The sequence below is a fragment of the Anopheles stephensi genome, chromosome 2 (genome assembly GCF_013141755.1).
Source record: "Anopheles stephensi strain Indian chromosome 2, UCI_ANSTEP_V1.0, whole genome shotgun sequence".
NCBI lineage: Eukaryota > Metazoa > Arthropoda > Insecta > Diptera > Culicidae > Anopheles > Anopheles stephensi.
In genome coordinates this window covers 56,824,803-56,848,402 of record NC_050202.1, presented here as the reverse complement: position 1 = coordinate 56,848,402, position 23,600 = coordinate 56,824,803, and the positions used below count along the sequence as shown (strand labels likewise).

Here is a 23,600-nt window from a genome sequence, read left to right as displayed (position 1 = left end):
TCCACTTCAAGGGTCAACCGTTCCAAAGGCCTTTTCCATGACCCGGCTCCATCATCTTCCTTACTTTTTTTTTGTGGTAGGCCTCAACCCTTATTTCTCCCGCTTTTAACGAAACAAACACTAAACATGTCACCGAAACACGTCGCACGACATTGTCATACTTCTCGCTGACAAGCCGGCACTTAACAATTTTCAACCTCAACACCAACCAATTCTCCAAGCCCTTGATGAAAAGAATAAAGAGCGAATGTAAAAGCACCAGCAAGGAGAAAACAAAAATTATTTGTTATTCCCCCGGGTGTCGTTTCCGAGCGAGTGACTGTTTGCATTCTCATTCAGCATCCACGGCTGGGAGTCCCAAAAGCCATCGTGCCGGGGACTGTAGCGCGAAACAAATTGTAAATAGAATTTGGGATACAAAAAAAGAAAAAACTAGAGCAAACACCAAAGACCGTGCGGGTGACCCGAAGCCACTTAAGCGCTAATGTTTACCCATCAAAACAAACCGGGAGATTCACCTTTAATTCTCGTGGCCACTTCAGCCGGTGGCCGGCCTCGTAAATCATGTCCGGGGACTGAGAGCACTGTGCGCTGTGACAGGGACAGCGCAGCACGGGTAGGCACGGGTAGCGCGTTTTAATAACCTCCAGGCGTGTTTGATGCCTACCACCCACCAATCCACCCCCTCCCTCCCCACAGGGAAGTGTCCTTTAATTGAACATGCTGCTGCTGCTGCTGACGGATCGTGAGAAGTGTGAGTTCATACTTGTGAGCGACAGTTTCGGAGCAAGAGCTGTATAATAACATCAATTTCAGTTCGGATGCTGCATTCGGTGGCCATTCGTGGAAGAAAGCATGCCCATTTATCTTCAATATTGATTTAAATGGGCTTTGCAGTTGATCGGTGATCGATAACGAATGGGATGGGGGTGAATGCTATAAAATGCGATAGAATGTGGCAAACATGGCTATTAATTAATCTCGTGAAGGTCGGTCAATGAATCGAAGCGGTGAAGCCGCAAACGTTTGCTGTTAATTACTAAATGGATCAATGTTAAGAGCAAACAAGCATCCGGGCTTCATCTTTTAATCGGTATGAAGTGTATAAGATGATAGTCCTTAGCTTGCTTATGACAAGGAAATCTTTAAAAAATATTGAAACAATTTCTAAGAAAAGTTCTTTAAGTCGACCTTGGTAAAGCGCCGTAATCTGTCAATTCAATATCCGGGTCTTTCTGAAGAACTCACCAACGCCATCACTCCATTTCAGTCTGTATATCTACAGGTCCTTCTTCCGTTTAGACCAGCTGAAAGGACTTTACGGCGAGGTCTTCGGCTTTCATTTCCCTGACATGACTAGGAGCTTGACACATAAGCCAAACTAGTCTAACGAAAATCTATTTTGAGATAATCATAAAGCTCAAACCTCAATGAATCTTTTTCAATCAATCAATCTCTCAAAAACTCAACCAGGATGAGCTGCAATCCTTGTAACAACTCCTTAAATATCTATCCTTAAATACCGGACCAAGTAGATTTCTAAGCATTTCCCTCTCGAACACGCTCAAAAGGAATTCTTCAGTTCTAGGTAGAGTCCATGTCCAAGGAAAGGTTATATTTGTGAGTCCTTCTTTTGCTTCTTGGCCTTATGATCTCTTAGGTCATGTCTGCCATTTCTGACCGCCGTCAGTATCACTATGGTCGGCCCTGTAGTCCACATTATCCCGGTAGTTCACACCATCTCAACAAGTCTTTTGATGGTAATTTAAAGGTCTTTCATAAAAGACAAGACATTTTATTAAAGACCAAAATTGATTTAAAAATTTGGAACTTTAAATTCGACATTTTGAAACTCCATGTTGAAGCCTAAATCCAGGAAAGTCATCCTTTAAAGCACTTCTATTTTGGTTGTCTTAAGAAAACACCCGACTTTACAACCAAAAATAGCCTTTCTACCCCACCGAATCACGATGCTTCGCACTTACACTAATTCTCCTAGATCACTTACCCTTTTTATTTATTCAACCAAACTAAAGGGAAAAGAAAGAAAGATCCCATCATTACACCAGTTTCAACCTCCCCTCCGGCGTGCCTCATTAACACTGCATGATTAAGATTTACAACGAGCCGAGTGTAAACCACACCAATTGACACCGTAACAGTCGGCAAAGCCACCGGCCACCAAAAAGATGTGAAAGAGAAACCCCCATCAACAATATTTTGACACCCTCTCACACACAAAGCGAGGCCTCCGTCTCGTTAACCCACGCACGCAACTTCAATTATGCGCATGCAACTCCCGAACTTCAGTCCCGGTGAGGTTGTTTTCCATCGGTGAACAAGCCGACCGCCAAACAAACAATGACCTTCTCCCACACAGGGTGAAGGAAAACGGCCGCGCTTTTCACTTTTCCAGCCGACTTCAAAAGTGTCCCAGCGGCCGTCCCAAGAACTAGATCGGCGAATGGGGGTTGCGTTTTTGAGTTATTTGTCTACCGGATCGTTTAGTCAGCTGCGGGTTTGTTGCGTCGTCGCTGTGGTATTGTTTTTGTTGGGCCGGGCGTCTTTTCTCCCCGTTTTTTTTTTCTTCTTTCTCCGAGGGTTGGGCAAATATTTTTCTTTGCCGCCCCTGTTCATCCTCCGGAGCTGCTACCAAAATTGTGCCTTCAAGACTAACATCCCAATTCCGCTCGTTTGTGAGCCGTTCTGTACAAAGTGTACGGTTCTGGTACACTTGCATCCATCGTTTAGGGGTTTGCCAAGAACGAACCGCTCCAGGGCGGTAAGGGCAGTTTATTAATAGAGCGTAGAGTGAGCTGGGTAATACACCCCACCGTCCCATCTGTGGATGGGTTCCTCCGAAAAAAAAACACGGAACACCCTCTTCCTTCCGGACGGGTTTTCATTCAGTTTCTGCTAATTCCAGTCTGTGTGTGTGAGTGCGTTTCATATTTCTTTCGGGCTTTTCTTACTCACCATTTCCGCGGTTGGCGGTTTATCGGTATTTAATCTTAATCCGAAGCGTACGCACATCAAGAAAAGCCTAAGGAAAGAAAGTGTTTTGCTTGCGTGATCGCTACCGGACGGATACACATACGCAGCTCAAAACGCTTGTTTTGGCTTGCTCCATAAGAGTTCACAAATTTGCATATTTCCTCAGCGAAGAACGAGCATTTATGTAAGTACCATTATTGTGCATTGTGCTCACAAGATAAAGCCAGCTTTGCATAACCGAAAGCATCACTTTGTCATTCTTCTGCTAGCGTTATTTAACCAGCTCGACCAACCTGGACGTTGGAGCGCTTCTCTATCTCTAGGCTGGCCACTACTGTGCAGAACCAAGAAAAAAACTTCCTTAAACCGATCACAGGTTAACCTACGGAAGAAAGTTACCTACAAAAATTATTCACACCACAGCATTAACCCTTTTTTGCCCCCTGTTTGTGAAAGCTGCAAACCTTCTGCACAAAACCCCAATCTCGGACAGGGTGCCGCCGTATCGAGCGCATGTACCACACTCACATGCATCAAGTACACGTGCATGTTTCTTGGCATGGTTAAAATTTGATTTGATTTCCAACAGCAACGCATCCCATCGGGGCCGCATTGTTTTACAGCAGCCGAAAAACAACTGGGTCACACCATCGCGTACGGTGCGTTGTTGTTGCTGGTGTTGTTTACCACCCATCAACCACCCGATGTAGAAGAAGAAAAGGAAGCCAACGAAAACTCTTCCCAGGTGGAAAATGATCCCGAGGGGAAAAGCCCGGGAAAGAAATTAACCAACCCGTGCGTTAAACGCCGCTGTTACAATAATGTCCGTAGATGTTTTAAAAGTTGCTTTCCAGTTTTTTTTTGCTTGCTTGCCTGCTGAAGAATTTTGATTGATTACCGGACTCTGGTCGGGTGTATGTGGGGAGCTCCGCAAGGGCAGTGACGGTGGTGAACTATTAAAGTCGTTGATCGATCGTCGAGCCATCCAGCATCCGAAGAAGGAAATGGCTTGCCGTGCAACCCGGGAGCATGTGGTGCGGTGAGAACGGACTAATGGGTTACCATTAATTGCCACCTGTTGCGATGCCTCACTGGGCGATGCAGGTCAGCAATCTAGATTAGCTGGCACTACCAGCACGGGATGGGGCACACTTTCGGCAAGGGTTTGATTTGACAATGTACTGTCACGACACTTACATGGCACGTGATTGAGCTTTTGTTTTCTAATTATTGGTCTATTTTTTGTCCCAAAGATATGATGTCTCGTTCGTGGAATTCGCTTTGGAATTGTGTTATTGGAATGCTGGAAGCTGAAATATTATGGGCCATCTATGTGTTGAAGTATGCTTTAGGATAGAAGCCACTGGCTGAATTGATGTAAATCCTCTACTGAGATAAATTTTAGAAGAGGCTATTCTTTATCAAGTTCCGTTGGACCTAGTTCGATCTACGATCCTTCAAGTTCCCTTTATAATAAGCCTCACACAACACGCTCTTCATGCTGCAACGCTCTATTTTGAATAAAAAAGATTGTAGATAAGTAGTTTGATTATTCATCCTTGTAGGTCTTTGTAGTGCATCATTAGCCTTTAACCGGAATTTTGGGCGCAATTACTTCCGATTACTTTCCGATCTCAAAAGCCAAAAGAGCTAATTTATTTGAAGAATCTTTCCCACAGAAATCCTAAATATATTCTTGGATTTCTGGCCATGTTTCCTTTTCATTGTGCAATCCAGAAAAATAGCTTTTGATGAGCTCTGAACTAACATTGCTCTTCGAAGCGTTCCTGTCAGCTATTGATAGGATCGATTGGTTTCATTTATCTCCTAAAGTGATTTAATAGTATCAAATACTCATCTACGGTCTGACCAAAACATTTTGGTCCACCGTTAGCTCAATAGGAAAATAACTTTGAAGTATCCTCTCCAGGAACTTAGTGAAGAGACTGTTCCGACGCTCAACGATCAACTGCTTAGTGAGGAACAAAAGTACTTGATCTTCTGCCAGCCGTTACCATTCAACCTCATATAGCTCTGAATGTGGACAGAAAAAAACCAAACCTACAGAAGTACTTTATTGTCTTGCAGAACTTACATGCAAAAATAACCTAATCTCTCGAACCTTAATCTTCTGGATTACATTCAGATTAGTGGAATATTACTATCGTCAGACCAGTTTTAGCTAACGACCATGTTGAGCTTACGGCTGTTTTACTTTTGTATTTAAAAATGTAGCTCATTAAAATGAATAGATTATTGGTTGTTGAAGTAGTTCAGCACCACATCTGTTCAAGGGATACATCTCAGATGAACATCCTCAAGTGACTATTATAAGATACCTTTCCATCGTCTAACAAAATCCTCCAAATGTTGTGACCGGAGCTTATTAATAATTTCCAAGGAACTCCCGACTGCAACGCTCTACCACTGCATCATACAAATCAAATCAAACCCATCTGGATTTGCTAATTTTCTCCAGGAAAATGTTTTAACCACTCTCACCGTCTCATAGCCGTTGAAAGTGAATAGATTGCTGCTTTGTTTGACTTTACCCTTGTGCAAATTTGCGCCTACCAAGCATCCAGCAAGTGAAGGTATCTTATTCTCACTATCAGTAGCCAATCATAGCTTCTGAGTGAGTGTGTGTGCGTTTCCCGGAGCTCAGCTTAGCCCTGATAACCCACAGCCAGCGGGCCTAAAAAGCTCAACCAGGCAAAAAGCCTTTCCCTTTTTCTCAACGACGACAACACCGACAGCAGTAACGTACGCACTAGGCTCACCCCCTGTGGGGTTGGGAAAATCGCGTTAAAGAGAAAACTTCACCCCACCAAACATCGTCCCCCGTCTGCTCCCAGCATCCTGTGGACGCATTTCTGTTTGTGATTTAGTTTGACGGCGCGGAAAAGCATCGTCAGCGTTTTTCCCGGGCACAACGCTCGTCAGCTTCGGCTTCATTATCGCTGACAGCTGGGTGGGAGCCCCCGAAACCGTGGCATCAACAGTGTCCCAAACCTAACCACCACACCGCTTCACACAATAATTCATAAATATTCATAATTTTCCATCGGTAAGATTTTCCCTTTCAGTTGTACGCTGCCGCGAGTTAAACCTCCCCCCCCCCCCCCCCACCCCCTCCCCCACGCCATGGGTTGAAGTGACGCAAAATATCACCAAACCCGAGGTCGGGGAAAACAACTGCTGGTCCCACTGGTCCCTCCGATTTTCCCCTTCTTCCTTCTGGAGATACCTCATCGTACGGGGTGGGTCACATTGATGCTACAAAAGGGGTGAGAACAATAAAAATCCGTTCCACCAGTTCCAGCAGGCGAGCGAGAGTTTTCTTTCACCACCCCCCTTTTCCATCCCTTTTAGTGCTCCCGATCGCACACACTTTTTCACTTTTCAAACCCCGTTCTGCATTCTCGCTGCAGCACACGGCGTTTTCCACATTCTCCGACGCATCAGCGCAGGCACAAAAAGCTCATACCGGGACGGATTCACATGTGCTTTACGGTGCTGAGTTCCTGGCCTGGAACTTCCTAATGAATTGCTTGCAGCGATGGAAATCACCTGCGCCCTTGCGTGTGAAATACCACCCTCCTCCTTGCGCGTTCCCGCGTGAGAACAGCGGCGAGCGCATATGTAGCGATATGCCTTTTTCTGGTTTGCCGTTTTCATGCTCGATGGGTTGGAAAAATGGGCTGTGTGTGAAGCATGCAAGCAAACAGCAACAGTCGTCATACTAATGGGGTTTTAGACCTTCTTGGAACACACACTCGCGCTACACATGTCCATTTCATCATTTCAACGAACGACAACGATGATGATGATGACAGCGAGCCGAGGAACGGCTCATACACCGTTGACTTTGTCGCCGCGCTCGACAATATTTAGCTCCTTACGCGATCTCATTGGCGGGGGTTTGTAGTCCACGCATCCACGCGCGATTGATCATTGTTTGCTAATGTGGGATGCTCACCGGCCCAGGGAGCTTCACTTTCATGTGCTAATTGTGGATCGAAGCTGGATTCACTTTCCGCTAATTTGCATAATATTTTCAACCCGTCGTCGTTGGGAATCGGCGTGTCGTGCGCAGACACGGTGCCTGGGAATGGGGCGTCGGTGCTTTACAGGATTCCATAATTCGAGGCTCTTGAGACTCTCTCTCTCTCTCTCTCTCTCTCTCTCTCTCTCTCTCTCTCTATTTCTGGAGCTTAATGAAGCTAGCCAGTGAAATAGAAATCAAGAGATAGATCCAAAAAGCTAGCGTGTGCTCGGATAACTTGTTACCGCGAGACGCTTCAAAGCGGATAATGAATTAATAGGAAAACGAGGTGATGACTAAACTGAATGCTGGGGCGAGAAATGGGGAGTAGATTTGGTAGACATAACGAGTTTGAGCGAGTGGAGAATCAATCTTACGCGTTCTGTGAAAAGCCGATACGAAATTCGATCGCTTCAAGAAACCCCCCTTCCAGGAGGGATGTAAAGTTTCACGATGAGGCGCTGCGCTGCTTTTCTCCGAATTCGTCTGCTCGGCTGAGTGTTCTACGTCAGAAAAAGATAATCAGATGAATGGATCATTCTGAAGAAATAAAGTTCCCTTGGCTAGCTGGGTAACACCAGCTTCATAGAGTTTCTACTGCTCGCTCCGGGGTGTAGAAAGTGAGTTCTCGGGAGCACGGCAGATCGCCACCGATTGGAAGTCCAACGCCAGCGCTCCAGCCACCCGACCAGTTGGGTAGTAACGGCCGCCCCTAATCAGCTGCTAATCGTAATGAACGAAAACCTCCCAACGCCCAACGGTTTGTCTGAGGCTGCAAAATGACAAGCAACCCGCGAGCACCTGCACCGCTTTTGGTCGGGATTAATTTATCTTCGCAAGTTGAAGAAAGCAACTCGGGTCTTCCCGGGGGGGGGGGGGGGGGTGCGGGCGTACGGCTTCCCGACTACCATTGTTCGTGGTGTTTGGTGGGGTTGCTTTGCTTTATTTTGCCTTTACCAACATCATCAACATCATTATGTTCCCACCGAGCACAAAACGCGGTGTTCGACCGTTTTGTGAGCAACAATTGTTTGACTTAGAAAGTGGGCGCTTAGGCTGGGGAGCGACGGCTTCACATTGTTTCACTTTTGCTTTTTTATTCTTCAATTGAACAGAGCGCGCGCTCTGCTCGGGATGGTTTTATGAGACGACAAAACCTAACCACAGCTCGTTAAGCGCGCGACACAATGTTGTTTGCCGGGTGCGCCTATAAATGTTCCAGCCGATGCGGCGGCGGCGAGTTCTAGAATCGTTCTGCGAACCTGTCGGATAATGCTAATGACGGTCGGTGATTAAAAATATCGAACCATTTCGATGGTGGTTCCTCTGTGTTTTATCACTCAACGCCAGGCCGCTAGTCCGCCGGACAAGACGTCGATGTTGATGAATGGTTTCCACTTAATTAATATTAATTTATGCTACACCGTTACCCGCAACATGTGTGAGAACGAACAACCAGATCAACGTCGCATTCCGTTGCTGTGAGTGGTATAAAACGGGTCGAGCCAATCGTCGACATATCTCCCTCGATTAAGAAACGAAACCCCGAAACTTGGACAGTGTTCGATTAGGTCCGAATTGTCTAGTCATCATTGGGTTGGAATGAGCCTACAAACAACCTTAGCAGGCCAATTAAATTAACATATTTCACCTCTTATGGGACCCTGGACTGGTTTATCTATATTTGTCGGACACTGAATGAAGTTGTTGGGCAAATTCTTGGACACCTGATTCGTTTGACAGAGTGTAACGAATGAATTCTTCTCGCACATTTTCTTTGCAGCATGCAAACTTTACTCGAAAAGCAATTTACGCACCAAAGCCGACGGTGTACAGTTCCTGCGGCTGAAGGAAGACTTCCCCGTCGGTGGTGAGATCGTCTCGCTGTACGCGTACCCACGCAACTCGATCCTGATACCGCGCACGGAGAACTCGAGTGATTACGAGTACTTCAAGCTGAAGGAAATCAACAGTACCGTCGTGAGCGTCATCCTGAACCGGAGTCTGGACGGGCTGGTCGATTCCGACGATCCGCAGAGCATCCTCAAGTTTAGCGTGTTTTGCAGCGGAACGTCAGCGACCAACGCCAAGCAGGACAATGTAAGTAGAGTTATGTCAGGATCAGGCGATGACTTAATTCTGTTGAAACCAGTTCTTACCACACATTGTTTGGTTCTCGTTCCCTCTCGCTCTCTCTCTCTCTTCATGCTGCCTGCGGGCTGTGTGATGTCGGCTGACTCGACACCCCGGGACACGGCACAACAAACGGCACTCGACCGGCACCCACCAACGGCCAGCAGTCATCATTTTTTACAATTACTGTTTACATTGAAGATATTAACGATAATGATCCCGAATTTATCAATCTACCGTACGTGGTAACGCTCGACGAATCAACGCCAATTGAGACGGTGGTGTTTAATAGAATTAAGGCAATTGATCGTGATAAGCCAAACACGCCGAATTCCGACCTCGAGTATGCGCTCGCGGCCAAACACATGAAGAGCGGCGACTTTCCGTTTCGCCTCGAAGGTTCCCAGCGGCCATCGTTGGTGCTGCAGCGACCGCTCGATTACGATGCCGGCTGGCGCTCGATGAGCGTCCAGATCGTCGCATCCGATCGGGGCAATCCACCACGCACCACGAACGCCACCATCCGGGTGAACCTGAGGGATGTGGACGATCTTCCGCCGATCTTTACCCGTGCCCAGTACCGGACACGCATCAAGGAGTCCTTTCCGCTCACGGTAAGCTCGCTGAGCGCCCGACCAGGAAATCGGTGCCCGGTATCTCACCGTGCCCCGCTTTTTTACTCCACAGGGCAAACCGATTCACATCCCACTGTACATTGAGCCCCCGATAATGGCGTTCGATCAGGACTCGCTGAACGAAACGCTCGTGTACGGTATAGTGGCCGGTAACGAGCGTCAACTGTTTTGGATCTCACCGGAAACCGGTGTGCTGTTCTTGCAGAAGGAGATCGATCTGGACAGTGAGAGCCTACCGGACAACACGTTCACACTGCAGATCGAGGCACAGCAGATCAATGACCCGACCAAGAATGCCTTCGCACGGTAAGTAGAACGGGATGGGGTGGGGGAAGAGGGTGGGAGGGGGGCATAATTTCACTTTCGTTAGCGTACAATGGGCGAAGGTAATTTACCATGACCTTATCTACGCCCATACATCATCCGCCGTCAGCTTTGCGGAGATAGGGTGAGAAAAGTTTCTAATTGCCTTTGTTTTTCGTGGTCTGATGGGGTGCCCTCGGGGTGTAGTGTGGAGATTGAGGTGATCGACTTGAACGACAATGTGCCCGAGTTTGAGGTCGACCTGTACAACATCTCCATCATCGAGAACCTGCCGAAAGGGTTCAGCATACTGCAAGTGAATGCCATCGATCGGGATCAGGTACGTTAGAAGCGGATGCAGTCGTGACATCGCTAATTGATCGTCGGCTGCCGTCGTCTTCTTGCAGGGTGAGAATGCTGAGTTCTACTACTACCTGATGGACGAGGAACCGAAGGGTGCCTTCATGATCGACCACGGTTCCGGGTGGATTGTGGTGCGGGATGAAACATTCCTCGACAAGGAGCAGCGTAGTTCGCTGAAAATGAACGTTCACGCGGTCGAGCGGATTGAGCAGTACGATCGTAGTCGCAACTATGGTAAGGTACAGGTGGAGATCACCCTGCTCGACACCAACGACAATACGCCGGAGTTTGAGCAGGGCACACTGTACGAGTTCAAGACACACTGCAATGGGACGATCGGAACGAAGGTGGGCCGAATTCGTGCCCTCGATCCGGATGACCTTGGAAATGGGAAGATACAGTACACTATCAAAAACGTACGCCCGAACCTTGTCATCCCGTTCAAGCTCGATCCGGACACGGGCGATATTCGTGTATCGGAACAGCTGACGTACGGTAAAATTGCATTCTTCGTTGAAGCACGAGATCAACCTCAGAATCCTTCGGAGTCACGGTTCAATGTGGCGCTAGTTACGATCGATATCGTGTGTCAATCGATCGAGGATATCGAATTTATCGGTGCACCGTATGAGTTCTGGGTTGGGGCGGATGCTTCCATCGGTTCTTCCGTTGGACAGATCAGAACCACCTTCGACATGGTTTCCGATGAGGAGATATTCTTCGATCTGCTGCACTCCTACCCAGAAGGTGTACCGTTTGCGATCGAGGAACGGTCCGGCATCGTGACGGTGATCGAATCGATGGAGAAATTCGATCGACGATGCTATGAGTTCGAAACGGTTGTTTCGTACCTGCCTGACTCCGCCGGTAAGAACGTGGAACAGCTAACGCCCGAAGCGTACAACAGTCTGGAGAAGATCATCGTGACGAACGTTACGATCCACGTGATAAAGCACAACTTTATGCTGCTGCGAGGCACCAACGCAACGCCGATCGAGTTCCGTGTGAAAGAGAACAAACCGAACACGATGATAGGGCAGCTGAAGTTCCAAGATTTTCAGGAGCAATGTGATGCTGACGAGAAGGGACTGCCACCGCTGATCTCGGTGCGGGGCGACAAGAATCGCGGTGATCGACAGGTGTTCCAGCTGAATGGAGGGAAAAACCGAACACGATACGCACGGAGGTTCACGCGGGACGTGTCAGGCCATTCGAACTTTATCCGGCTGTATCCGCTCGTGACGTTTGATGCGGTGTTTAGTTCTGCCGGGAATGGTACCAGGAAGGCAAGAAATTCTCGTAATCCTACGAGCGGTGTACAGTACTCGCTGGTGAACAGCTACGATGTGGCGGATACGGTTCGTCTCACGAACGATGGCAAGTTGATGACGATCAAGGGACTGGATCGGGAGAAGCAGGATGTCATACGGGTTACCATTATTGCGGAGTACTTTTACAAACAGCGCACATTTGCCGGCATTTATCAGGTGGTGATAGTGGTCGAGGACGAGAACGATAACCCGCCGACGTTTAATCAGCCATTTTTCCTGGGTGTGATTGCGGAAAACTCCCCGATCGGCACTGAGATTGTGTTGAATAATCCGATCATCATCTCCGATATGGATGCAGCGGGCCCCAACAGTGAGTACGAGCTGCTGCTGTCCGGCGAGTCGAACTCTTTCGTAGCTCAGTTTTCCAACTCGACGCTCTCGAACTACAACAAAACGGTGGCGCACATCTTCCGCAACCTACAGATAGCTAACATTGATCCGAGCGAGTCCCGTGTGCGTCCGGACTATCATCGTCCCCACAAGCAGCTGGAGTGCGGGAACTCCAGTACGCCGCACTACAACATTCTGTTCATGGGCCCCAACAAGCTCGACCGTGAGGAGATAGAGAGTTTGACCCTCAAAATGATGGCCACCGATCGCGACAACTTGATGTCGGAGGTAGAGCTGAAGATTCTCATACTGGACGTAAATGACTGTGCGCCAGTGTTTGAGCGGATCGCCATCTTCCGGAAGAGTCGCTGCGAGATGATCGAAAACACGAGCGACCTCGAGCTGATGTACTTGGACGAGATCGAGACGGAGGTGTTGCCCGAGTTTCTTGACGCTGGTCTAATGGAGATAAACAGTCGCGTATCGTACGGTGTGGACAGTCTGTTTGAGATGGTCCAGTCGGCTCCGTACGTTGGAATGCCACGGCTCTACGACAGCCAATCGGTAATGGTTAATCGAACCGCCGATCGGGAACATCTAACGATGCGTCGCAAGCTCTACAAACAGAAAGTTCGTCAACGCGGACGTAACACACGCGCTGTGACGAAAAAATCGCAGCTAAAGTTTGCTCTGCCGGAAAACGTGGAGGTGGGTAAAGTGATCTTCAAGCTTACTGCCAACGATGACGACTTTGAGAAAAACTCGAAGGTGTTTTATGAAGTCGTTGGACAAACGGATCTGAATAGTGGTGAGCGAGTGAGCTACTTTAGAATCGATCGTCACAATGGAGAGCTACGAGTCGCCAATCGTCTTCCACCGGAAAGCGACGTTAAGCTGAACATCACCGCCAAGGATGTGGGCGGTCTGTCCGATATGTTGCAGGTCCAGTTCCGGGTGTACGATGTGAACGATAATGCACCGGTGTTCGAGAAACAGTGGTACACGTTCAACGTGGACGAAGGATCGTACCCGATTACGGGCAAAAAGATCGGACAGGTGCGAGCTAACGATGAGGACAGCGGTATGAATGGGAATGTCACGTATATGTTGCTCCCAGAAGGTGATCAGAAGATACCCTTCTCAATCGCTCCGCTCGATGGCACGATACGAGTCAGTGGAGAGATTGATCGCGAAATGGTGTCTTCCTATCGGTTTCGAGTGCTTGCTTCGGACAACAATTTTGATCTCAAACTTTCGGCCATGGTAGACGTGGAGGTGATCGTGATGGATCGCAACGATAATAGCCCAGAGTTTACGGCGTACGATGATCTTAGAAGTGATCGTAACAACATCAAACGGCTGCCAGTGTACGTGGCGTATCTTGACGTTAACTCGAAGGTGGGCACATTCGTCAAGCAGGTTATGGCCCGGGACAGTGACTTCCGAGAGAATGGTAATGGGCTGGTGATATACTCGCTCACCGGGCAGAGTGATGTGCTGCAGTTCAGCATCGATCCAAAGGATGGTGTCGTGACTACCGCTTCCAAGTTTGCACCGAACGAAAGCAACAGGAAAACCTACGAACACCTAAACGTGACAGTGGTGGCATCCGACTTTGGAACACCACCCCGTTCAAGCATGGCACTGCTGATCGTGAATCTGCAGGGAGATACCCTTCAGAAGCAACCGGTGGAAGATAAACCTCCGCTATTCCCGTACAAGTACTACGAGATCGAGCTGCGCGAAAATGATCCCGCACCGCGCATTGTGCTCAACGTAACGCTCTCGAAGCGTTACACCAACGATCCTTTCCGGTGGGAAATTGTTGGCGATACGTTTGACGATCAGTTTCGCATTGACGAACGGAATGGATCACTGTGGTTGTTGAGGCCGCTCGATCGGGAGGAACGTGACTCGTACGAGGTTAGGATCCGGGTGCAGAAGATAAAGCGTGAAACGAGGAACATTCCCAGCGTGCTGTATGCGTTGGAGAATCCGGTTAAGCGGAAAAGTAGTCGACTGTACGATAATGAGGTGGAGATCATGATCAAGGTGGTGGACGTTAACGATAATGCACCGGTGTTTCGGGATAACTACGGTCCTATCATATCGGTCGTGCCCGACACAGCTAACTACGGCTATGCGGTTATGAAAGTTGAGGTATGTTGCTCTAGCCTTGCAATGGATGATGAGCAGGTGTCTTAAGGTCTCTATTTCGCTCTAGGCCACGGATGACGATGCAGGAAGCAACGGTGAAGTGCGATACTCACTGCTAAACGAACCAGCCCGTCTGTTTGCGATCGACCCACTCACAGGACAGATCCGATTGCTCAACTCTCTGGCCACGTTCAAGGAGAAGGTGTTTGGGTTCGATGTGAAGGCGACGGACCGGGAGGGAGCTGACGATGGCAAGTCCACCATAGCGAATGTGTTCGTGTACGTGCTGCACGCACATCAGGAGGTGTGCTTGATCCTGGCCGGTCTGCCTGTGGACATCGAGAAGCAGTTGGGCATGATCTCGTCCAGCTTGAGCACTGCCACCGGTTACGATATTCGAATACGGGCACTGGAAACCAACACCAAAGTTGATGATGCGTAAGTTGTGATTTTTGGAGATGATTTCTTAGTGCCCTTATGTTACTCAAACTTGATCCTTCTTTTCAGGACAAACCTATACCTGTATGCCATCGATCGAAAGACCAACGGGCTTGTCGAAATGACCGAACTTCAAAGGTAATGTTTACAGACTAAATATACATGACAAGCAACCTACCTAACCTCCCATCTATCTCACAGGTCACTCTCCCGACTGGACATGTCCAACTTGAAACCGAACCTACCCATCATCGAGCTTACCGAACTGGCGGTCAACACGATCGAGCCGCACTCCTACGATGCGGCCGGCATGAAAGGCATCGAGCTGGCAACGGTCGTCATAGGAGGATTAATCTTTGCCGGTGGCACTGCGACGGCTCTCTGCATTGCCTGTGCACGCTACAGACGGTTAGTATCAGCAGCTTGTCAGTGTGTGTCATTTCATCCAATCTCTCCATCTCCACTGCACGTCACGTCATTTCATGCACTCCATCATTTTCGCTTTATCACCTCATTTCATCAACAGATATACAAGATATTGAAGCTTGCTTCGAATTTCCATTGAAACTGCACCTCCATCGCGTTACTTTAAGTGGCACACTAACACACACACACATTTCCAACTAGCAGCATTATACTAACACGTGATATGATAGCCACGCTAATACGGTTCTTTCTCACGGATGAAGTCCTGTTCGAGAATCTCCGGTACCGGTGTCTGGTAAAGGTGTTCAATCAAAAGCATATTTGCTTGTTTTGTAAATACAGCACTCTTGTTCGAGGGTTTCGCGATAGTACTACCGGTTCGAACTGACCGCCGCTAATCTTTCCCGACTCGTTTCCTTTCCGTCGCTTTCCTTCCTACCGTTCCCGTGCTCCCTTCGCAAACAGCCTAATACCTCTGCCGAACGGTGTTGGAGCCGGCGGTGGAGCTGGAGGTAGCAGCAATACATCAGCGGAGGACGTGCGTGTTCGAAGTACGGTGTCACGGATTGGGCTGGGTAGCAATAACAACACTACGGGCAGTACGCGACCCATCACCGGTGCGGACATACAGCCGGTAATCAATCGATCCGACCTGAAGAGTTCCATCTTCCATCCGAACTTTCATCGACAGTTCGTGACGAACATCAGTACGGAGGCGGTCCAGGAGCATAGCAATGAGGGCAACAATAGGTAAGGCACAAATTGTTCTCGTTCGTTCGATGAAACTGAATGAATGTTTTAAACCCCTTTTTCTAGTGATAGCTACGAGGACTCGCTGAAGGACTCACTGACGTCGAACACGAGCCTATGACAATCGGGGAATCCTCCCGGGAGGACCTACTACACTGTACAGTTTAGACATAAGGGTGATCCAGAGGAGTAGAGTAGAGTGCGAGCCGTCCATTGTACGATTGTTGATTCGTTTTTAAGCTAGGCTAAGTACCTGTACTGTACCACCATAACATCTCGACCGCGGCCTGTTTAGGAGCCGCACTGAAGATGCAAGAGACTGTGTAAATAAATCCGTAAGCGACCTGCTTCATCATTTACCTTTTAGAGGGATGGTCCATACTTTCTCAACCCGGAATCCATGACGACCTTTAAACCTTTTATCTACATTTTATTTGTACTTTAAAAATTCCTTCGCACCTTCCAAGTTTTTCTTTGCTCCCGGGCACGACTTCATCATAGCCTGGTACCATCTATAAACACACGCGTACGGTTTTAGCTCGAAACCCAACACACAGGCCGTAGTCAACGTTGCAAAAATACTTATATCAGCGATCGTCATCGACGATCCTGCCACAAACGCGTGCTCTTTCAGGAAGATGTTTAGCAGCTCCACCGATCGCTCGAACGCCACTCGTTTCTTCACGTCCGGCGCCGCATTCCCAAACACTTGGGGGTGATAGAAGTCCGTAAAGCGTGGATACAAAACACACGCGTCAAAAAACAGCCGTTGATTGATGGCAGCTCGCTGGACAATGTCCAAAGGGTACCAATCGCTCCCAGCCTTGGCGTACCGATCGCACAGGTATATCAGAGCAGCACGCGACTCGCACAGCACTACCGTCCGATCGACAAGCGTCGGTATCGTTTGCTGTGGGTTCAGCTTAGTGTACGTCGCCGACCGATGTGCACCGGCCATTAGATCGAGATGGTGCAGGTTTAGCGGTACATCTACTGCCTCGGCTACCATTTGTACCGCCCGGCAAGGTGCAGACCCGGGAAGATAGTACAAATCCAACAGCATCACGATGATCCCTGAGCTGTACGGATGGCGAATGCGAGAAGATGACTAGCGCGTGGCAAAACAAGCGTGGCGCTTTTTATAGGCGCCGCGAACAACTGTTGTGATTGCAATATGTACGTTCAAAAACCGCGAGCCAAATAAAACAATTAGTCGCTTTCGGTGTGGCAAAAATTTATTTTATTTTAATTGGTAACGTCTGGCGGGACGGCTTATCGCAAGGTGAAAGGTCCGCCGGCATGTGCGGAAACAAAGCACATTGAGAAATTGCTATGCAAACAGTTGTCGCGAGAGAGTTGATTGTGTTACGACTTGAACTAAGAAATCAATTGAAAATATTCAAGAAAGCTTATTTGTTTGGTTGGTAATTTTTAATTCTAGGCTCAAAGTAAAGTTTATCACCGTTCTTTTGTCCCTATAAATTAATAATAATTACAATAATAATGTTCTATCTTATCCAATAACGCAAATACCTTCATCTATGTCTAAAAGAAGTCATTTCATGGACATTAGCAGCGGTTTAAAATAACTTTAAATCAATTTTATTCTCACTTTAATAAAGCTCACCGATATGTACATTTCAAAATCGAATTAAAACGGTCAGTACGAAACATCAGACGTTTGAAATCATTGCATCCGATTATCCGTGTTCGTTAAATCCGGTTGATACATCATTCATACGTCTGACGTATGAAAATATGGCTGCGTTCTGTCGCCCGCGTTTAACCGCAGCCAAATATTTACAGCTTCAAATCCTATACACAAAAATATAACCATTTAATTTACTGAGGAGCATGAAAGAAGCGGAACCCAAAGACACCTTACAGAAAATTTTATTGCACCATTCCAGCAGAATATATTAGCTATCGTCAAGCCAAATACCCGGAGAAAGCCCAACTTTGCCGTTATTATCGTTCAGTTATGATTTGGCTGCACGTTTCGTTGAGTTTCAGACGTTCGTTCATTATTCGTATTTTCAAACGGCTGTTCCAACGGAAAGCTTCTTTCTGTTGAAATGTTTAAAAAATGTTTTTTTTAATAGTTTTTATTAAACTGTATTCTTTTTCTGTATTTTTTAAACGATTATCTATCAGACCTCATTGAATCAAAAACTTTTCCGTTTTGTTTTACGTTATCTTTAAATTGTTTAGTTTATGACAAAAAAATAGTTTTATGACATCATCACCTACCCAAAATGGTTCCGTAAATATTTCATCTCTATTCGAGAAGTAAAAAAAAAAACAGATTGTCTCTACTTTCGACTACTCTGAAAACTTTAAATTCAATGTTATTTCTGTCCATATATTAAGCTTAGCTTGACTTATTTTTTAATTACCAAAGAAGTTGTGTAACCGTGAGCACTATTTTCTTCCATCTCTTCGAGCCCCCACTCTATGGATTGAGTGACTCATGACTTAAACATACCGGTGTAACATAGAGTGAAACCGTCACGTCAAGGGCAAGAGAGCAAGTAAATGATGCTTTAAACCGGCCAAGGAGAAGAAAAACGAGAGCAAAACCGGAATTGCGCACCGACTCACGCGTTTTTTTTTTCAATTAGCTTTGCCCGCGTGGTCGTACCTTCAACTGGAGACTGGCCAGCACAGATTGCTCGCCCTTAGCGTGCCACAGCCGCATTCCGATCTCCGTTTAATTTCCTTACCTTGTACCACGTCCGCAAGCGTTGGTTTATCTTGCGACATAAAAATAAAACGGAACATCGCAAGAAAGAACAGACAACCAGATTTATGTTTGTAAGGCATTGGGTGGTGTTGTATTTCTATAATGAGTGGTCTCCCCATCCCCCTTCAATGCGCAACCCGTCGGAGAAAGGTGGTAGCACCTGAGGACTTAGGACATGAATTTCGCCTTGAAATCGTCAGCACCGGCCTGATTCAGGTCGTATCCGGGGGCGTTCGCTTTGCAGCGGGCCAACCACGCAGCCACGTTCGGGTACGGGGCGAAATCGAATCCAGCCACCTCGTAGGTGGCGATCGACGCCGCCAGACTCAGATCAGCGATGGTGAGATCGTTTCCGGCCGCGTAGTCTTGTCCCTCCAGGAAGGTGTTGAAGAAACCGACGGCCTCCTTCATCTTCTCCTCCTTTTCCGGGACAGCGGGCTGCTTGGCGAACAGTTGCGGGTACCAGTAGTCAGCGAAGCGCTGGTACAGCGTGCCCATGTCGAAGTACAGCCGCTGGTTAACGACGGCACGCTTCTGAGGATCCTTCGGGTACAGCTTATCGTCCTTGCCGTACTTCTCGGCCAGATAGATTTGGATGGCGCGCGACTCCCACAGCGAGAAGCCATTGTCGACCAGCGTCGGAATGCAGTGTTGGGGGTTGAGCTAAAACAGAATTAATTTGGATTAAGGGTCCTCAAACAGCATGAAACGAGTTTTAACTGAGCTTGTCTCTTCCTGAGTGCGTGTGTGTGTGATTTATTTGCTACGTCTCCAGGATTTGCTAACATCTCCAGGACACCCCAGCTCAATGTTTAACCTTATCAAAGTATGGTCTTGCAGCTTCGGCCCAGCTACGATTGGTCTCGGCGCCGGGAATGCAACCAGCCATGCTTTTGTACCACCTCAAGACATTACTATACCCACTGAAATCATAACCTGCCACCTCGAACGTGGTAAGCGTTGCGTAGACACTTATGTCAGCCAGTGAAATGGCCGTTCCTTTCGCAACGAACTGTTCGCCCTCGAGAAAAGTGTCAAGAAACGCTAATGCTTCACCAATTTTCGCGTAATTGGATTCGTTCGCCGGAGCACCTTCGAAGATCTGCGGATAATAGTAGTCACCGAACCGCTGATACAGTGTGCCCATGTCAAAGTACAGCCGTTGATTTACGATCGCACGCCGTTGCGGATCGGCTGGGTATAAGGATTCGTTCGTTGACTTGCCATACTTCTCCACCAGATAGCACATGATGGCACGCGACTCCCACAAAGCGAATCCATTGTCCACTAGAGTCGGAACGCAGTGCTGTGGATTCAGCTGCAAACGTTCGGTTGGTATTCAGGGGCAAAGAGAAGGGAAACAGTGTCAAAAAGAGAACTACATTTGAGGGGGCAAGCAAACCATCGTCAGAAACTCCATGCAAAATTAGAAGAACAACTGTATTAAACAGGGTAGATAAATCAACACATTTGGACTTGGTTTATTGTTAATAGAACGTTAAACAAAACACGGCTATACATCCACTCGATGGACATCGCTTAGAGGTGGCGTTTACTTTTCAAAGTACTTCTTGAACTCCTCAATTCCGGCCTGATTAATCGCGGCACCGGGTGCTTCCTTGCGAATGTTCTCGTACCATGCGGCGACGTGCGGATACTTCGAAAGATCGAACCCGGCAACGTCGTACGTCGAAATTGTCGCCAAGATGGTAAGATCCGCGACCGTAAGGCTATCACCCGCCACATACTTCTGCCCATCCAGGAAGGTGTTCAGAAAGCCTACCGCATCCTTCATCTTCTGCTCGTTTTCTGCATTTGCTGGCTGCTTGGCGAAGATTTGCGGATAGTAGTAGTCGGCAAAGCGCTGGTACAGCGTGCCCATGTCGAAGTACAGTCGCTGGTTAACGACGGCCCGCTTCTGAGCATCCCTCGGGTACAGCTTATCGTCCTTGCCGTACTTCTCGGCCAGATACGTACAGATGGCGCGCGACTCCCACAGCGCGAATCCATTGTCGACGAGCGTCGGAATGCAGTGTTGGGGGTTAATCTACGGGTTAGACATTGTCGGGGAAGGATGGGACGGATGTGCACAACGTAACAACACAAAATTGGGCGAGAAGTTCAGATGGAATTAAAATAAAAGAAAAACAAGCCACCGGTTGGTGCTTTAGTCATCCCTTTTCTAGCAGGGGCGGGGACACTTAATATTTGTTTAACACAACGGACAACTACACAAAACACAAACAAATCGAAGCGCATTTCGTTGCACGGCTCAAGAGCTCCAGCAATTGGGCAACCCAGCAGAGAGATTAAGCGGAAGCTGCAGATAAGAAGCTTCCTTATGTCATTCAACCGGCCCAAGACAAGACTGAAATGCCACAAAACATGATAAGCACTTCTGATGCTGATTTGTAATGTAAACAAAAAGCACGGTGAGATGGCGGGGACGCTGTGTCTTGCAGTAATTAGTGCTAGGTCAATCATTTTTCTGTAAAGTAGCGCCCGAAAATTTTGGCTCCCTCCAAATTCTTATCGGCAGCCGGCACTATCTCGCTGGTGGTCTTGTACCACCGGTAAATGTTTTCATACCGCTGCAAATCATACCCAGCAGCTTCGAACGTAGCGATCGAAGCCAAAATGCTAAAATCGGCGATCGTTGGATCGTCTCCACCCGCAACGAACCGTTCCCCCTCGAGGAAGGTGTTGAGAAATTCGAGCGCCTGCTCCATGGAGCGTAACCGGTTCGGGTCGCCGGCCACCTTCTTGCCGAAGATCTGCGGGTAGTAGTACTCGGCAAAACGCTGGTACAGTAGGGCCACGTCGAAGAACAGTCGCTGATGGACGACGGCCCGACGATGCGGATCCCGTGGATAGAGCCGTTCGGCGAGGGCTGCATCGTGGGCGCAGTACTTCTCGACGAGATAGATCTGGATCGCGCGAGACTCCCACAGCACGAACCCGTCCTCATCGACCAGCGTCGGAATGCAGTGTTGTGGGTTAAGCTTCATGTTTTTGGAGCGGGGTAGAAGCATAGGGTGGGAAGGTAGAAGTGCAAGCAGAGGCTCGTTAAATAGCAGACAGCAGTTAAACATGAATTCCGTTCCTGGTTCGAATGCATGCGCTGTGTGAGCGAGTTCCCGTTTCGATTTCATGCTCAATGGACGATGATTGCTTCTTCCTTCCAATTTTTAAGCCAGAGACTGAGACGACGGGGGATGGAAAAAATCGCATTCGCAAATCTGGATGAACAAACACGCCATAGCAACAACTGCGCAGCTGAATGCGAAAAGAAGGAGTGGAGACCGAATCGCTTCCTGTTGATGCATGCTATTTGCATTCGTTTCAGTTTTTTTTTTTACTTTTCCGACTACCCATCTAAAATGGAAGTCTCCACCATTCCGTACACAAATCCGTATGGCGGAATATAAGGTACGATTGATTGAATATCGTCAGGGAACCGGGAGGGGTTGGGGTCGATTTTCATGAATCCAATATGGCGATACTTTGTTACACCACCACCGGTTGGCATGGGAACAGCCATGCACACACAAGAGAGAAGGAGGAAAAAAAAACACCACTGGTCGGCGTCACTAACGGCCATTCTCTTTTATGATCACAAGTGATATTTTTTTTTGGTCGTCGTTTTCTTTTCATTAACTTCTTAATCGCGATGTGGGGCGCGGCGTTTCAGGCACGCAACCAAATTTGAAATGAGTAAAAATGGAAATGACATCGATTTTCTTCCCTTAGATGGCACACTTTTGGAGGCGTTATATTAAAAGACAGACACAGAAAACACATACACACACACACAAACAGTAGAAAAGACATGCTGAGGAGGAAAACTGGGCAACAGTTTTCCATCGCGACGCGAAACACACTCCAAAAAAACACAATGGCCGATCGAATGAAATGGGTTCAAAAACTTTAGCTTTTCGACTTACCTTCAAAAATTCCGGCTTCATGTGCTCACCGGCCATCAGGTTCGTCAGCTTCAGGTTCAGCTCGACGCCAACGGCAGCGGCCGTCATCTGCACGGCACGGCACGGGGCAGATCCGGGTAGGTAGTAGAAATCCATGGCGATGAGCGTTGAGTTGGAGATTCTGGGGACGGAAACGAATCGAGAGGGATAGAAATTACTACCACACACTTCCAATCACAGAAAACTGCACACGCTAAACGGATTTTAATATCAGCAATTATCGCCGTCACTAACTCCCTCAGAGCAGCAGACACAAACTCTCGGGAATGTGTCTGCAGTGGGGATTTTCCTATTGCTTCACCAACTCCACACAGACACTCACCACACACAAAACGGGATACACTAAGTAAGCACTGACAAATGCAATGAGACAACACGATTGCTGCGACGACGATCCTCAACCAGCGAAGACTTCGACAGTAATACGCGATCTGATGGCGTGCCGGGCGAGATATAAACGACCGACGCTTGCTGCGAGCACACGCAAACTGAGATGCGTAGCACAGCGGGCTCATGCGGTGGATCCACGCTGGTCAGAAGTGAGGAACGCGAAATAACAGTGAGCATAGAAAGCATAAGAATAAAATTTCAGTTTTTTGTAGTTTTTTAATGAGTTTATTGGTCTCGGAAATTTTTTACAAAATTTTTATTGAATATAAAATTTCTTCCTATCGATCGTGCCTTTTTACGATTAAGAAAATGTCTCCTAACCAATGTGTATTTTACCCTACTTTGAAACATAATTTTAAGCAGTATGGCCAAGCCGTAGCTTTAGAGTACAATTTTTTCCGAAATCCTTTTAGCCAGTTCAACAATTTTCCTTTTGTGAAATTTTTTAAACATACATCCTTTACAGTTTTTTGCTTAACCATCTTGCCCCATAGTGAAGCAGTTTCACTCTCGCCAGTTTGGTCGTATCTGTGGAGCATAGGAACGCACCAGCAGCATCATGACGCGCTACTCAACACA

General features: G+C 47.7%; 4 protein-coding genes across 5 annotated transcripts in view; 1 reads left to right on the top strand and 3 right to left on the bottom strand.

The window, feature by feature from the left end:
* Positions 1-16,271, top strand: part of LOC118502979 (cadherin-89D) — a 31,530-nt gene extending 15,259 nt beyond the window's left edge. Inside the window, exons 2-11 of the mRNA XM_036035758.1 lie at positions 8,823-9,139; positions 9,340-9,786; positions 9,860-10,113; positions 10,318-10,450; positions 10,518-14,294; positions 14,359-14,729; positions 14,799-14,867; positions 14,931-15,137; positions 15,621-15,905; positions 15,972-16,271. Coding sequence (XP_035891651.1) covers positions 8,823-9,139; positions 9,340-9,786; positions 9,860-10,113; positions 10,318-10,450; positions 10,518-14,294; positions 14,359-14,729; positions 14,799-14,867; positions 14,931-15,137; positions 15,621-15,905; positions 15,972-16,026 — 5,915 coding nt within the window. The 3' untranslated portion in view covers positions 16,027-16,271. The remainder of the gene's footprint in view (positions 1-8,822; positions 9,140-9,339; positions 9,787-9,859; positions 10,114-10,317; positions 10,451-10,517; positions 14,295-14,358; positions 14,730-14,798; positions 14,868-14,930; positions 15,138-15,620; positions 15,906-15,971) is intronic.
* Positions 16,272-16,319: 48 nt separating this feature from the next.
* LOC118503004 (glutathione S-transferase 2-like) lies at positions 16,320-17,009 on the bottom strand. The gene has a single exon (XM_036035815.1). It carries the CDS (start codon positions 16,966-16,968, stop codon positions 16,336-16,338), a length of 633 nt encoding a protein of 210 aa, XP_035891708.1. The 5' UTR covers positions 16,969-17,009; the 3' UTR covers positions 16,320-16,335.
* A 1,701-nt stretch (positions 17,010-18,710) lies between these two features.
* On the bottom strand, positions 18,711-23,116 carry LOC118502999 (glutathione S-transferase 1). 2 transcript variants are annotated; one of them, XM_036035809.1, is made up of 3 exons: positions 22,954-23,116; positions 22,593-22,752; positions 18,711-19,311 (listed from the first exon to the last, which is right to left on the bottom strand). In XM_036035809.1, the coding sequence occupies exons 2-3, from the start codon at positions 22,725-22,727 to the stop codon at positions 18,817-18,819; spliced, it is 630 nt and encodes a 209-aa protein (XP_035891702.1). In that variant the 5' UTR covers positions 22,728-22,752; positions 22,954-23,116; the 3' UTR covers positions 18,711-18,816. The 2 variants fall into 2 exon arrangements, with proteins under 2 accessions (XP_035891702.1, XP_035891700.1); XM_036035807.1 differs by lacking the exon at positions 18,711-19,311 and adding an exon at positions 20,092-20,695.
* Positions 19,318-20,184, bottom strand: LOC118504242 (glutathione S-transferase 1-like). The gene is given in 3 exon segments (XM_036038464.1): positions 19,318-19,974; positions 19,977-20,026; positions 20,168-20,184. Coding segments are annotated over 3 exon segments (588 nt in total). The 3' UTR covers positions 19,318-19,453.
* Positions 23,117-23,600: the final 484 nt, after the last annotated feature.

What these genes read in the sequence shown, in the direction of transcription:
- LOC118503004 (XM_036035815.1), bottom strand. Translation starts at nt 16,968, where the DNA reads ATGCTGTTGGATTTGTACTATCTTCCCGGGTCTGCACCTTGCCGGGCG.
- LOC118502999 (XM_036035809.1), bottom strand. Translation starts at nt 22,727, where the DNA reads ATGGATTTCTACTACCTACCCGGATCTGCCCCGTGCCGTGCCGTGCAG. An exon ending in TGAAGCCGGAATTTTTGAAG is followed by an intron (nt 19,312 to 22,592) that starts GTAAGTCGAAAA and finishes ATTCTGTTTTAG; the next exon opens with CTCAACCCCCAACACTGCAT.